We start from the raw sequence: 15,681 nt of genomic DNA, 5'->3' as shown, positions 1-15,681 counted from the left end.
GAGCTATTCCACACTGTGACTACTCTCTGTGTGAAAAAATACTTCCTAATGTTTGTGCAGAATTTACCTTTTGCTAATTTCCATTCGTGGCTGTATATGTATGTAGTCCACAGTTCCCCTTTTTTGTGGCTACAGTTCTCTGATAATTCATCTTTCAATGCCCTCCTTGTCTCTTACACTGGCGTTATCTCACTTTAATGACTAGCTTTGCCTTTTTGCCCTGATATAATTATACCCACAATGCCATTTCATGCCATTTTATGTAGATTACCATTTGAAATCCAAGGTGAATCCTGTCACCTATCTGTCAAGAAATTTTTTGGCAAATCTAGAATGTATGCATACTAAAAATGCAAAAAGAAGAAAAATGAAAATCTCCTCTGGTCATGAATTCACTGTTCTACAAGCTCCAAAACTGCAGTGCACTGTTGACAGACAGCATGATAATGTCAATATCGGTGGTTTTGGTTATCGACAAAACAGGCAATCTGGGCATCAAGTGGCTGATCGAAATCACTGAATAAACGTTGTCTTCATTATCCAGTATTATTTTCATCACACGGCTTTCATGCCTGCTGTCAACAGACAACTGTGACTCTTAAAAAGCCCCTGTTTAGAATGAAATCAATTCAAAGTTTATGGTACAGCTAAATTAAGAACAAAAAAAAGGAGAATGTAGGACCACAGCTCCCTGCGCGTGTTTACTGAATCCCAAATTTGAAACGGTGCGTTCGGGCTGCAATGCCGCGGAACGCTCGAAAGGCCGCTCTCTCTCGTGCGAGCGAGAGCCGCGTGTTCCCCACTCCGGAACCCTGCGCTCTAGAATTCCCCCTCTTCCCTCCTCTCTCTCTCTCTCTCTCCCTCAGAGCGGGACTACTTCAGCCTGTGCGAGAAGCAGCCGATTGGACGGCTCCTCTTCCGACAGTTCTGTGACACACGGCCGGAGCTGAGGCGTTGCATCGAGTTCCTAGACGCTGTGGTAAGATCCTGTCCCTTCATGGGCCACTTCCTGTTTGGGGGGGAGGAGGGAGGAAGGGGCGGAGTGGGGAGACACGGTGACATATCCCACCCCTCCCTGATCCTCTCCATTATGCCAAACCCACGTCAGAGTCGGGTCCAGTAGCTCCACCTGGGTGGGAACAATGAGAAGGTCTGTGCTAGGTTTTGGGGGGAGCATTCCTATTTAACACATTTTATAATATACATATTAAATTATACATGACACAGACTACTTAAGAAGGGGTTCTGTTTTTCATGGTGAGAAATGTTTCTTTCTGTTGGTGTTTATGACGTTTATGTTTTGAATGCTGGGGTGTATTCACTTTCTCCTCAGCAAAAAAACTGAATGAAAAAAAACTTGATTCCTGTCAAACTTTACTCACGCATTTCTAGAAAGTACAACCCACCGTCATGTTTGTACTATTCCATTTTTTCTGTTTGAATAATTCTGGTTTGGGAGAGTTTTCCACCCTCTGTCTTGTAGAGGACAGAGAAACTGGGCCAGTGAATTGTGGGCAGTGTGGGGGAGAACTGGTCAGGGAATTCTGGGGGAGAGAACCCACAATTAAATTTCCACGGTCTTCCACGTCTTTGCTTTGACAGGGAGCCCCGTTTGGAGGCTTCACTGTAAATCTAATCGCGCATAGCTTCGGTATTCGGGGCCAGTTTGACCCGGGCCGTTTGTCCGCATTGTTTTGGTTTTTTTTAAGTCTTTATTTCTGAATTTTGGTCCGGCACATTTATCAGTCTGCTGCCAGACCTGACTGATATTCCCAGTGCGTCCTGGTGCTCGTTGGTTCCTGTCTGCCTTCCCTAATTTTGTCATCGTCTTGTTTTCGTATCGCTGGAGCGGAAAAGCCCGTCGTGTTCTAGCCGTTGGCCTCCTTCGCTTCTGAGTCACAGCGTCCACACGCTACGTTACATTTAGCAGACGCTGTTATCCAGAGCGACTTACTCAGCCGTACGAAAACATCGCTGTGTGACCAGCGATACGAAAACAAGGCTTTTTACACACCTTTTTTACACAGCATTTACCTTGTATCCAATTATACAGCTGGATATATACTGAAGCAATGCAGGTTAAGTAGCCCCCCCCAGCCCCGCCCCCCCCCCCCGACACCTGCTGCCACAGAAAGGGGCGACTCGGAAATGCAGCGGTCCCACATTCAACCTGCCAGGCCTCTCTCAGATGTGCCCTAACAAACAGACCGAACCGTGAGCAGGGCATGCTGGGTAACGGCGCGTCTCTGTCCTTTCCGCAGGCGGCGTACGAGGTGGCGCCGGACGAGAAGAGAAGGGCGTACGGACTGAACGTTTTGGACACGTACTTTAATAACGGGGTAACTGTCTCCTCTCGGGCCTCTGGGCCTTCCTAAATAAAAGGCCCTTCTTCCTCTTTTCCAGTTCCTCACGGCTGTCCCGCACAGTGATCTGATTCATGTAGTGGCTGTCTAATTAAAACGTCTCCTTTTAATAGTTTAACACTGACAGAAAAACATAGAGATCTGTGTCAGGGTTTGGCTTCTGCAGCGCTGATGCCATTGATGTTGTGCCTTAAAGGCTGAGTTTGCAAAACAAATAGAAATAAAAATTTCTTTTAATTTAAACTTCAACTTCTGTTTTAGGAGGGGGATAGATGTAAATTAGCTGAAGGTAAATTCTAACTGGAAGTAACAACAGGAAGTGTTCCTGTACACAGAGAGTTGTCAGTGTGTGGAACAGCTTGCCAAGCTGTGTAGCTAAAGGGCTGAATGGTCTTTTCCCCTCATTATCTGTTCTTATGTTTGTTGTTTCCTCTCTCTCTCTCTCTCTCTCTCTCTCTCTCTCTCTCTCTCTCCGGTTTTTGTAGTCTGCAGCCCATTTACCAGAAATACCTCAGGAAGTAGTCACCGAGTGCAGGGAGAAACTGGAGCAGAGTCCCTGCAAGGAGCTCTTCAAGGAGTGCGCCAGGTGAGCCCGTCTGTCAGTCATCCCTGAGGGGTGGAGCTTTAGCGATGATGCCGCCTCCCGTGGGCGTCAGCTGATCAGTTCAAGGATGGAATGAGTTTTGCAGGTACGCAGATTTCTGCGTTTCAGAGCACTCCAGCACTGGATAAGAGAGGCATCTGAATTTATTTTTTCCTCAAACCAACTTTTCTTGGCTTGCTGGGTTGTTTTGTTAGTCACATGCATCCATTTTTTGCCCAACTGTGTGCTGTCACTTAGTGTTAATTTCACAATTGGTGCTGATGATCTTCAGAGCTTGTCAAGTTTCCTGGGTCAAAGATTTCCTACACGAGTAGTATTGCATCAGTGCACATGGCAATAAGTGCATTGATACAGTATATCAACATACAATATACAATACAGTACGGGTCGCGAAGCTGTGTTTTTAAATATAGTCGGTAGAGGGGTCTGCTAAAGTCGCAATATCTGGCGACAAAGTCGCTCGGTCGCCACGGTGCTCTGGACGGGACCGAGCCCATCAGTCTGCTGGGCTGGCGCTGAGAGGCGGGCGTTAGCCGGATTAGCTCCCCGCGGCGCCAGATGTTTCACTCAAACACGCTTTCGCCGCGCGCCAAAGCTGTAATCTCCGGTTCTCACACGAGTTTTCGAGCGCAGATCATCGGGGATTTGGGATTTCGGTTCTCGAGTGAGGCAAGCGTGAGCGGGAGGAGGAATCGCACTAGCGCTGACGTCCACCCCGACCCCCTTTTTCTTTTTCTGAAGCAGGAAACAGGACCTTTCCACCACATACAGAGGCATTTATTGCACAATTTGTTCATTAATCGCAGAGTTCTGTTTTTTTTTCCCCCACCTCTAGTTTAGTTGGAGCTGCCGCTTGGTCAGATGGGCCATTGTATTGTTTTATTTGCCCACGTACAGATGTCACAGCTCGCTTTGTTGACTTACATAGCCGGGGACCGATAAGGAAAAAAGATTGAGCAAATAGCAGACCTTTTAAGTACTGGGTAGAAAGTAATAGGAGTGTGCAAATACGAATTTGATATTAAAGATGCTTTGGGATCAGTATGGTACATTTTATTATATTCTACCCGGGTTAAACAAACCCATATTGGCTTAAGTAAATGCACATTGGCACACTGAGGCCAGAACACTGATATTTGCTTTGACAGTGTCAGGCACGGGTAAACACTCTCCACTTTTAAGGTGTCGTTTTTTTTTCGTTGTTTTTTTTAAACATGGCTGTCTATTTGACAAGCGAGCAGGATGTCCCGTGTTCGCTTTCACCACCGTGCGTTTGTGTACCGACTCCTCTCCCGGTTTCGAGCGTGCCAGCTCTCTCTCTCTCTCTCTGTCTCTCTCTCTCTCACTCTCTCTCTCTCTCTCTCTCTCTCTCTCTTGCTCTCTCTCTCTCTCTCTCTCTCTCTCTCTCTCTCTCTCTTTCTCTCTCTCTCTCTCCCTCTCTCTCTCTCTCTCTCTCTCTCTCTCTCTCTCTCTCTCTCCCTCTCTCTCTCTCTCTGTCTCTGTCTCTGTCTCTGTCTCTCTCTCTCTCTCTCTCTCTCTCTCTCCCTCCCTCTCTCTCTCTTAAACACACACTTTGTACACAGTGGCCCTGAATGAGTCCAGTCCCACACTGGTGTCATTGTGAGGACAGCACACACTCTGGCCATGATCAGTGTAAGATGCACCCTCTCCTTTTTTTTCTTCTTTCTCTCCCACTTTTAAAGTTTTCTCAGTTCATTCAACCACCCTGTAAACTTCTGCATCGTTCAATATGGCGTCACTGGGCATTTTGACTCATTATGTGCTATGTCCATACACCGAAGAACGCTAATGTGTTCAGTCACTGTAAAACCCTGGGGCTTGGCTGTCAGGGTCTGATGCTTATGTAGTAAACGAAGGGAGTTTAAATCAAGCGAACCACCTGTCAGTTTCACACCCTGAACGCTCGATGCTGACTGGACCAGAGGAATGATGAGAAGAGTTTGGCTCTCCTGATCCATGGGTGAAGCACAAACCGGACGCCCACTGTGACCTGTGGGGCGGCCCAACAGGCAGTGGGACACGGGTCAGAGATCCAGTCTCCTCTCCTCTCCCTTCATAACCCCCTTAAATCTGACCGTACCAACGCCACTCTGTTTGGTAACGGAGGAGACGGTAGATGTCCCGTGTGGCATCTTCATCACGCTTGCAGTCTGCAGGGTTGTAGCCAAGACTTCTTAAAAAAAAACGTTATTTCTCTGACACTTTTATTCCAATTTCCCGTGTCGTTCGTCAGCTGGGAAGAGGGCGCTTTGCGTGCCGAAATCCCTGTCTGTTAAACATCTGCTCAGGCCCTGGAGATGGACCGTTTGAGGACTTTATTTCTGTGCTGCAGGCATCACTCTTCCCCCACCATGCTCCTGCTCCAGCTTTCCATGTTTGTTTTTTGATTTCACTTCTTGTCACTTCTCCCTAAGCCCTTTGCAGTGCTTCTGAATTGACAGCAGGGTCCAAAAGACCGTTAGTGGTCGTCTTCCGGTCTTGGCACAGAGAGTCTCTTATATGCACAAGCTGGTACGTCCCAAGCTCTCCACCTGACTCCCGAGTCCATTTTCTCTCTCACCCGTGCCCAGAATGGGCCTGTACCAGTTCAGAATTACAGAATACCAAATAACGTCTTTCGGGTCGTCAAAACGATGCCCGTGGTGGAACGCCGGTTTAACCGCCGGTTCGTTTCCTCTCGAAACATTTGCCACCGGGGACCGCGTTGTTTGGGCACCTTTTGTTTGCCGTTTGTGTCCAGTGCATTATTGTTCCCCTCCTGGAAGGCTAAAGGCTTAAAATATCCTGACTGGAACAGCAGGGACCCGTGAGGAGGAGAGAAGGGAAGTGTTATCCAGCGGCTCCGGCCGGCTCCATTGTGTCGCCTTTGGGGAATTCCAGGTCCTGGAGTATCGGCTGGAGGGGCGACGAGCGTTTTCTCGCCCTCCTGCAATCAACATTTGCTTTTTGCTAGTGCTAGTGCTAACGCTAGCAACCGTAAAGGGGAATGGGCAGTTATTTCGCTCACCTGGTTTGCTGTCACTAGCCTGTTCCTGCAGTTCCCACACTGCAGTGCTGGGGAGTAAATGCAAGATGCCCTTGTATGGCCATCAGACCCAACTTTCTCTCTCCTCCGCTCCCCCACTCACTCATTAATTGCCCCTCCCTTTCACCCCCCCCCCCCCAGTCTCAACCTCCCTCACACTGCATCCCTCTCTCTATATTGGTCTCTTCTCCCTTTTTCTCCCTGCCTGTCCTTCATAATCTCTCTCCCTCTCTCCTCTCCATCTCTCTCTCTTTCCTCCTGTCTCCCTCTCTCTCTTTCCTCCTCCCTCTTTCCTTTCCATTCCTCTCTCTCTTTCTCGCTCCCTCTCTCCTTTCTCTTTCCATTCCTCTCAGTCGGTTATCTCTCTCTCTTTCTTTCTCCCTCTCTCCTTTCTTTTTCTCTCCCTCCCCCTCTCTCTATCTCTCTCTCTCTCCTGTCCTGTGTTGTTTTTGAGTCATCCCCTCGGTCGGGTGTCTCTTGTCACGCTCTGTTTGGCGCTCTGTTTCCTGCTGCGCGGCCTGTGCCGGGGCAGAGGGGCGGAGTTTGGGGTCGGCGGCGGTAGCGGGCGGCTCTCTGCGCGTGGAGGCGCGGGTTCGGGGCCTGTGCCATCGCTACGGTGCGCCACAAATTACCCCGTTTCTCTCCCTGTAAACCACGGGCAGCGGCCGCAGCTGCCGGTCCAGGATCCAAAATCCACGTTCCCTGTTCCGGACCGGGGAGAACATTCCCCCTCCAGCGGGACCGCGGTGTATCCTGTCTTTGTTTCCGACACACACACAGACACACACACACACGCACGCGCAAAAACATAAACTCGCACACACACAAACAAACACACACACATAAACGCACACTTGCGCACACACACAAACCCGCACGCAGACACGCATGCGCGCACACGCACGTAAGCACACAGACACACACAAACACATGCAAGCACCCTCAGACACAGGCACACACACACATACACACACCCACCCACGCAAACACATGCATGCAGACACACATGCACACAAACACACACGGACAGATGCCTCACACACTCACACACACACACACACACACACACACACACGCACGCGTGCGTCAGCTCCTCTGAAACGGTTTTCTTTCTTTCATAGCCCCTGATTATTCATGCATTCATGGAATATTCAAACAGGGCCGTAAGTGATATCGCAGATGGCCTGGCAGACTCTCGGCCTTGGCACAGGCGCAGCCTCGTGAATAGCTCCCAGCTAGCCTGTTTTTAGTGAAGGCGACTGTGTTCCATGTGGCAGAGTCCCATTTCTGTCTCAGTTTTTTTATGGATTTCCCATAAATATTATCTGCGCTCATGAATGTGTCCCACTGTGTGTTTAACACATCAAGCGGCAACGCAAAGCAAAGGCTAATTCCATTCTGAAAGAAACCGTGTGCGAAGGATAAAGAAGCTCTAGGAAGTGAATGGCTCAACTGCTTTGAAAGCATTTATTGATTTTTTTTTCTGGAATGGCGCTTCCATTTCCAAGCACCAGGATCTCCGGGATTTCCCTTTACTCATCACAATTCACGATTTATGCTTTAGTCATTTATCAGGCGCTTTTAGCCAAAGCAGCTTTCAAAAGTGCATTTCACATGGTATAGGAGCCCCATAGCAGCCAGAGCTAGGTATTGTGCAGTTACAGTCATATAAGTGATGCTGTCGGGTGCATGTTTCAAGACCTGTGAGACGAAGGTATAGATAGTGGTTTACTCCTTTCTCTGGGGGGGGTTGTGGTTAGCGTGCGTAGGCGCAGGTGAACTCCTTGTGTTTGTTCACATCTTCTGTTCACACGGTGTGTAGAGTCTGGAATCTGACAAGGTGGGGGGGGGGTTGGGTGTGTGTGAGTGTGTGTGTGTGTGTGAGAGTACGTGTGTGTGATGGTGTGGGGGGCCTGGGGGGGTTGGGAGAGTACGTGTGTGTGTGAGAGTGCATGTGTGTGGTGGGGTGGGGGGGCTGGGAGGGGTTTGGTTTGAGAGTGTATGTGCATGGTGGGGTGGGGGGGTTGGGGGAAGGGGTTGGGTGTGTGTGTGCGTGTGTGTGTGTGTGTGGGGGGGGGAGGCAGGCGGTGGGGGGGGGGGGGGTTTGGAGGGAAATGGAGGGCGGAGGCGGTCAGCCTTTCCTGTAGCGCTCCAAGGCTAGGCCGGCGGCCTGGCGGGACACGCCCTCTCCTCGGCGCGCTGGCAGCTCCGCGGCGGCGAGGCCAGCGCTGCGTCCGTCGACAAAGGGCAGGGCGGGGTCTCCGTAAGGGCACCGCGGGCTCACGGCCGGCTGTCTGCCGCGGGGGGGGGGGCGCGATGCTATCGGCCAAACTGCGTCGCCCCTGCTATTGAGACGCCTTCGGACTTCCCCCCAGAAACTGTCTCAGATTTTTTCTCTTCAGGAAAAAGCCACGCCTGCATTAAACGCCCCCGAGTTAAAGGCTTCCCCAAGCTTCACGGCGTTATGTCGTGTGCGTCGTCTCTGTTTCCTCATCAATCCACAGCATAACCCCCCCCCCCCCCCCACAGACCCATGGAATTTATATTACATGTGAATATTCCTTCTTTTTGTGTGTGAATATTACATTCAGAGTAATTTAGACCCAGTTCTTAACATGGTGTTTGTATTGCTTATCGCTGTTTTGTTTTTGTTTTTCTTGATGTTAAAAAGATAGCAGTGTTAATTTTCTGGTTTTGTCCTTCCGTTGCTTCTTCCTTCTTTGTCAGATGTTCAGCTGGAAATATTTTTACCTCCTGGGGGTTTGAGTGGTTACCGGTCCGCTTGCTGGAGGCCGTGTGGGTTGAGATGAGTCAGGTCTAATTCCTCAGGGCTGGAAAAGGCGGTTCGGGATTCTCCGGGCTGGCGGGAGACCATGTGACCTCAGGCTTCAGGTCACTTCAGGTTCCTGAGTTCAGCTCTTGGCTTTAATAGTGAACGATTATAGGGGACGATTGGCCCTGTTTTGGGGTGGTGTGTAGCTCCTAATTCTTATAGCGGTAACACATCCTGTGGTTTTAGGGATGGGGTTTGTTTTTAGGGTTTCTCTCCCTGGTACTCACAGCACAGATTTACCTGTTTGTTAGCCTGAATGCAGATTGGCATCTTCTCACCGGTTTTTTGAATTTTGAGGAATTGGGTAGTAATTCACTGCATTATTTGTCTTCTGTTATGTATAAAGGAGAACTTATGGCCACTATGGGAAGTGAAACAACTCAGCATAGCAGAAAATTTGAAATTATGAGCAGTTTGTGTCATAACTGTAGTATTTTCCCTTTTTGTACTCTGTTACCACACTGCCTCCCTGCCCCCTCCCCCCGTCATTTTAGTGAAAAGCTTCTGTCTTGCTTTTTTTCCAGAATTGTTCGGGAATATCTTAGTGGCGTACCGTTCTCCTGCTATCAAGAAACAATGTATTTCTCTCGGTTCTTGCAGTGGAAGTGGCTGGAGAGGTGAGTTTGCGAATGGGGAATTTTCCAGAATAAAAAAAAAAAAAACACAGGTCCAAATAAAATGCACAAACCACTCATTCATGACAAAGTAAATTGGCAAGAATGTGCAAAATAAACGATTTGTAAAAAGTTTTTTGTTTCTTTGAGGTCATTAATTTTCACTTGCTCTGTGTTTTATAGGCAACCTGTAACCAAAAATACCTTCAGACATTACAGAGTACTAGGAAAAGGTGGATTTGGAGAGGTGGGTACACTGTGTTTGTCTTTTCATGTGACCATATTTTTACCCGTTTTGAAGGTGGGTTCTCTCTGAGTGGCTGACACAGGTAGACTTTTGTCCAATGGGCTGTATTAAAGCTGTCTTGTCATATATGAATGCTACCAAAAGCTCCTCCCCCTCCTCTCTCTCTTCTCCCCAGGTTTGTGCCTGTCAAGTCCGGGCCACTGGTAAGATGTACGCCTGTAAAAAGCTGGAAAAGAAAAGGGTGAAGAAGAGAAAAGGTGAAGCAATGGCATTAAACGAAAAGCGCATTTTAGAAAAAGTTAACAGTAGTTTTGTAGTAAGTACTATCTTTTTTTAAAACATTATTTCTTTTCTTTTTTTACCCTTTTGTGAATATGTACTGTGCGTTTGCTTTTGTCTGTTTTCGCCTGCGGAACTGTCGCTGTCCCTGTTGCTTTTTCGAACTGAGAAGATGCTTTCTGTCAGGGTGTCTTTTGGGGTTCTGTCAAACAAAAAACTTGACAATCGTCTGGCTTTTGGGGGCATTCCGTAGTTTGGAAGTGGGCATGTATGTTACTTTCCAAAGGATGCTTTCAGTACGCATCTTTGCTTTTATGCTTGGTTGTCGAACAAAATATGCTGTGAAATTTCACCCTAATTGAGTTTCCGCTAAAATCCTCTCAGGTGCACGCTGGAACGCTGCACTCTTTTCACACAGGGTCTTCTTTTTTTTATTTTTTTTTTTATTTTTTTGCGCCCGTATGCGACAAGAAAATTGGCAGCCGTGTTTACTGAACATTCTTGGAACAGACATCTCAGTGGATGCTTGTGCTAGCGTCGTAATTACAGCGTGCGAAAGGTTGTTTTCATTTCCTCTTGTTTGTTTATCCCCTCCCTTGCTTTTAACTGGCAACCCCCTCGCTCCGCACACCTGCAGTTTGCCAATTAGACTCTGGCGCTGAAAGGGCCTCTCCCGCTCCAATGTGTTGAATAAAGCAACCCTGAGCAATTTCAGAAAGCAGCCTTCTCTCAGTCTCATCCCGCTCTGTCTGTCTGTCTGTCTGTCTGTCGGTCCGTCCTCACTGCAAGCTTTCTCCAGCACGCCCTTCGCGTACTTCTGTGACTAAGCGACTTGCGAACCTGCGCTTTTTTTTCATTATTTAAATTTCCGCCCCTTACAGGACTCCCCTGTATGCTGCAATTTCAACCGACGCAGTTGCTAGCTACGGGGTTTTTTTTTTTTTTCGCACTTATGCGATCCTTCACACATGGCAACCGCGCCGTCGCTTAGCAACCGTGACCCGATCGCACCGACCAAAAAAAAAAAAAGCACGTCAAGTAGTGTACTCTACTGTACTCAAACCTGGCACAGTCCAACCCCCCCCCCCCCCCCCACGCCGCTGTAATTGTTTGGCGGTTGTCGGTGAAGTGTCTCATACGACGGTGTGGTGGAATGTTCCCATCAGCCCCTGGGGAGCCGACACGCACCCGAACGTGAGATGGCGGCTTTGAAACGGCTTCCCGCTTGCGCCTCTTCCTTTTATTTAAATAGATATTTTCGGACGGGTTGTGTCTAAGGAGTTTTAGATTTTGAGGCACTATCTAGTCCAGGGGTGCACAACTCCAATCCTGGAGGGCCGTTCCACATGCTGGTTTTTGTTTTCCAACCAGTCACCTCAGTTTTGAGTTCTCTGACAGCTCTATAAACAAGGCTGGTTCACTCCTGTGCTTGAGCACAGTGAAATCTTTAGGAAACACTTGCAGTCTGCGGCTGTAGCTGGCGCTTGTGCAAATTTCAGATCAAGACATGACTCTGGGCTAATTAAATAATAAAGAGCTGAAGTTGGCACAGAATCCCGAAACGGATCGGCCCTTGTTGTGCACCCCTGATCCAGTCCGACTCCACAGATGCCCTTCTGCCTGTGCGGAAGGTTCGGCCCGTGGCCTGTTCTCTGGCGTAGTGGTGATTGTGAGGAGTTAACTCCGCGCGCCTAACAGCCTCTAAACGGAGCCGGCTCTCCTCACAAGGACGCGTGCGCGTCATGCGTAAGAGACAGCCTTGGGCGCCGTCGGGACGGACTGACCCCCGTCCCGCATCCTGCGGCGGGACCAGGGGTCGGAACACGGCGTGTGTACCTCGCCGACCCCCCCCCCCCCCAACACCTGTGTCAGAGAGAGAGCCGGTGACACGGAACCGTCTGGTTATTTGCGGTCGGAGTAGAAAGATAAACAGTGACGTCCAGGAATTCTTGGCCTGTTCTGGGTAGCCTTTTTTCCCGCCAATGTTAACAGTCGGCCCTCTGTCTGTACTTACTGGCCCGTGAAGGTAGCACTTGTTACGGTAAAAGCTGGCGTAGTTGACGGTCTGTTAACGTGGCGCTTCCCAAAAACAATTTTTTTTAATTAAAATTCCCAGCTGACATTTTCCAGGATGTTCCCCGAAAGATTTGGCTCAAAATGTGTCCCTGGCCTGTTCCTATTCCCATGAGCCTAAAATCTCCAGGTCATAGGCCCTCAAGGAGAAAACGCTGCAGGCATATATTTCACTATGTATTCAAGACCCCAGCTATTTAGATTCTTTTAGAAGATCCTAAAATGCAGGGGCCCTGGCAGCTTTGGAGAAGGTGCAATCAATTCTTTGAAACATGGAAAGGGCTTAAATAAGGTTAAATATCGTCTGTTGATTTATTTTGAGTGAAATGTTTCTGATCTGGTTAGGACTTTGTTTTTCTCCCCACACACTTGATGTGTGCGTCACATGTATTCCAATTACTGACGGTCCCTTCATTGACAGTTTTTATATATATTTTTTGAAACTCTGCACCACAGTAACCATGTGCGAATTCTCTCCAGTATCAACATACTATCTGTGTGCTAGTTGTACCACAACTAACACAGACAGTAATTGTGTGCGAGTTGTCCCTAATGTCCCTCCAATAATTGATTCGTCCCTCATCACATGTCGGTAACCCACCTTTTCTGCAGGTTGCATTTCTCTTCTCAACATGTAGGGGGCGCCACCTCAATTCTCTGCCTTTTCCCATCTCTCCCACAGGTTAATTTAGCCTACGCCTATGAAACCAAGGATGCCCTTTGTCTAGTTTTAACGATAATGAACGGCGGAGATTTGAAGTTCCACATTTACAACATGGGAAACTCGGGCTTCGACGAGCAGCGAGCCATTTTCTACGCGGCTGAGATCTGCTGTGGGCTGGAGGACCTTCACCGGGAGAGGATCGTGTACAGGTATGCCGCCAACTTCTGTCTGTCCACCAGAGGGCGCTCTACCGTGGCTCCTCACTGTCGCTGTCCGTCCATAACATGAGTGAATTCCAAGGCTGCGGTTCAATCCATTAAATCTACTGCCCTCTCAAATTTACTCTCGCATGCTGGCTAATTGGTCGTGTCACATGCTCCTGAGTAAAGTCTGCAGGTGAAGTTTTCGCGGCCGGAAGGTTTTGCGGACTGGACTGCAGCCCACATTCTGTGGGGCAGCCATTTTGTCTGTATTGCTCCAGCTCGTTGAGTTGTCGCTCAGTGGAAAAATGTTGGATGTGAGGTACAAGAACACGAACAAAATGTGACCTACCGCTCATTTGAGCAGGCCATTGAAGGGTTAAATGGGATCCATGTCCAGGTCACAACAGGAGATATAGATCCTTCTCCCCCAGCACCACTGGTCCTATGACTTGTCATAATTTTGGTCAAAGAATAAAATATGTATATATACTGTATATATATACCACACCACAATGTCTCATGATTGATTTTCTCACATTCACTCCTTCGCCCACATGCCAACCCCGAGGCTTGAAGTATAGGCTCTTCTTCTATGGTTCACAATGTAACTTTTCTTGTTCAGCTGATTTTTTCATGCTTACATCACATAGTGAGCTGCAGACACCGCAAGGCCTCCCTCAGGCATCAGAACCTGCATGAAGCAGTTTGTTGTCATTTTATGTTCTCTGAGAACGCTCTGTTGATTTTCCTACTCACTTTAACTCCCAAAGTCGGACTGAAAGTAAAATGGCATGCATTAAATTTTTTTTTTTTTTTTCCACCAGGGACCTGAAACCTGAAAATATCCTTTTGGATGACCGTGGTAAGTCACACTGAATATCACTGATTATACATTACATTGAATAGCATTAAAAACACCAATAAGCTTTATAATACATGCAGATTTATACCTGGATCGCATTATGTTGCGTTTCTGAGTCTTCCTCAGATTCCGGAGATTTAATTTGCTTAAAGCTTTGAAGGCCTTTTTGAGCTCAAAGTAAATTCTTTGCCATTCAAAAGGAGGTGAGATTAAGTCTGTGGATTTGCCCGACTGTTAATGTCCCTGACACTGTCGTAGCAGCCCCTGGACCCCCCCCCCCTGTCCACAGCCCTGTGACCCCCCTCTCTTGTCTCCTTTTCTCCCCCATGCTCTCTCTCCAGGGCACATCCGAATCTCTGACCTGGGGCTGGCGGTCCAGATCCCGGAGGGGGAGACGATACGAGGGAGGGTGGGCACGGTTGGGTACATGGGTGAGTCCCACATTGGCATTCAGGCACATGACAACACTAGGTGACAGCCAACTGCAGGTCTTTTTTCCAGGAAACATATGATCTGGGGGCGGGGCCACCGTATGTTTTATGTAGAGTGATGGGAGTTTACGTGGTGGGTCGGACTTTGAGAAATGCGGGAGGTTTTGGCCTCTCTCCAAGGGGAGCCTCGGGTTCCTCTACGGCTTCGGACCTGGAAATGGCTTCATTGTTCCAGGCTGTAATTAGAGCGGTCGCCAACAGAGGCCTCATCCAGGCCCTGCTGCTTTTTTTTCTGCTCTTTTAATATCTGCGTTCAACAGCACGGCGCGGAAAGGGGGAGGTTCCAGCCGCGTTGCGTACAAACCGCCGCCGCCTCGCTGACACTGGTGTTCCTCAATCGCACGTCCTGCTAGCATCCATCACGCACAGTCTTAAGAGAACATTCAGTGGATGGGTTTATTTACTTTAGGTTTATTTTACCTCTGTTTAGCCCGACGGGTTACGGGGAACTCTGTTCTCCTTCACGGTGCTGACGGGGGGAATGCGAAGGACTGCGTGGCCGTCATTGAGGGGGGAGGACTAGAGAGGCTGAAGGCAGAGAGCTAGCATCGCGCGAAATTGAGCGAGATCCCTGGTGTTAACGCTACTACTCTATTCTACGCCACATTAAAATGCTGTGGGATCTTCCATGACTGCAGTGAGTCAGTACCTCAGGTTTAAACGTCTCATCCGAAGGTTGGCAGCTTCTAAAGCACAACGGGGCTGGTCACTATGCTGTGCCACTGGATATCTGCTTTTCCCGGAGGGACAGCACCTCCTGCTGGCCATGCAGCACTTCTTCCAGCTGCAGCTTAGCTTTCCCAGGAAGTGTGCCTTAGGGCCATGAGCTTGTCCCAGCACAGTAGAGGGTGTGTTCGTGCATCTTAAATAAGAACCCTTGTGCCCGCGGGACGCCTCGCGCCCCTCTTCTTCACCGTAATTCCCGCCTTGTGACCCGTTGTCTCCCGCCCCTCTCTCTCCCCCCTTCTTCCTCAAAAGCTCCCGAGGTGATCCAGAACGAGAGCTACACCTTCAGCCTGGACTGGTGGGGTCTGGGCTGCCTGATCTTCGAGATGATCCAGGGCCAGTCCCCCTTCCGCAGGCGCAAGGAGCGCGTGAAGCGGGAGGAGGTGGACCGCCGCGTGCGCGAGGACCAGGAGGAGTACTCCGACAAGTTCTCAGAGGAGGCCAAGGACATCTGCCGAATGGTGAGCCCCGCGTTCCCCGATCATCTCGTAGAGCGCCCGTCGAGCACGAGGCGTCCCTGACGCTCGATGGGCGCTCGCTGAAAGCTAAAAAAGAGAACAGAGGCCCGTCTCGACCGCACGTCAGTCCTATCCAAGTTTAGGGCTAAGAATAGCCTCCTGTGCGTGGCACTTTCTGTGGAAGCGATTCTCTTTATAGCACTACTGCATTGTGGCGC

The 15,681-nt window shown here is 49.1% G+C and overlaps 1 protein-coding gene across 1 annotated transcript in view; it reads left to right on the top strand.

Moving 5' to 3' along the window:
* Nucleotides 1-15,681, top strand: part of LOC118231715 (G protein-coupled receptor kinase 4-like) — a 54,357-nt gene that overhangs the window by 30,891 nt on the left and 7,785 nt on the right. The window contains exons 3-12 of the mRNA XM_035425821.1: nt 867-979; nt 2,262-2,339; nt 2,849-2,949; nt 9,371-9,463; nt 9,644-9,707; nt 9,883-10,023; nt 12,742-12,932; nt 13,751-13,788; nt 14,130-14,219; nt 15,258-15,466. Coding sequence (XP_035281712.1) covers nt 867-979; nt 2,262-2,339; nt 2,849-2,949; nt 9,371-9,463; nt 9,644-9,707; nt 9,883-10,023; nt 12,742-12,932; nt 13,751-13,788; nt 14,130-14,219; nt 15,258-15,466 — 1,118 coding nt within the window. The remainder of the gene's footprint in view (nt 1-866; nt 980-2,261; nt 2,340-2,848; nt 2,950-9,370; nt 9,464-9,643; nt 9,708-9,882; nt 10,024-12,741; nt 12,933-13,750; nt 13,789-14,129; nt 14,220-15,257; nt 15,467-15,681) is intronic.

This window comes from Anguilla anguilla, chromosome 7 (assembly GCF_013347855.1).
Source record: "Anguilla anguilla isolate fAngAng1 chromosome 7, fAngAng1.pri, whole genome shotgun sequence".
In the NCBI taxonomy this organism is placed as follows: Eukaryota; Metazoa; Chordata; class Actinopteri; order Anguilliformes; family Anguillidae; genus Anguilla; species Anguilla anguilla.
This window is presented reverse-complemented; position numbering and strand designations above follow the sequence as displayed.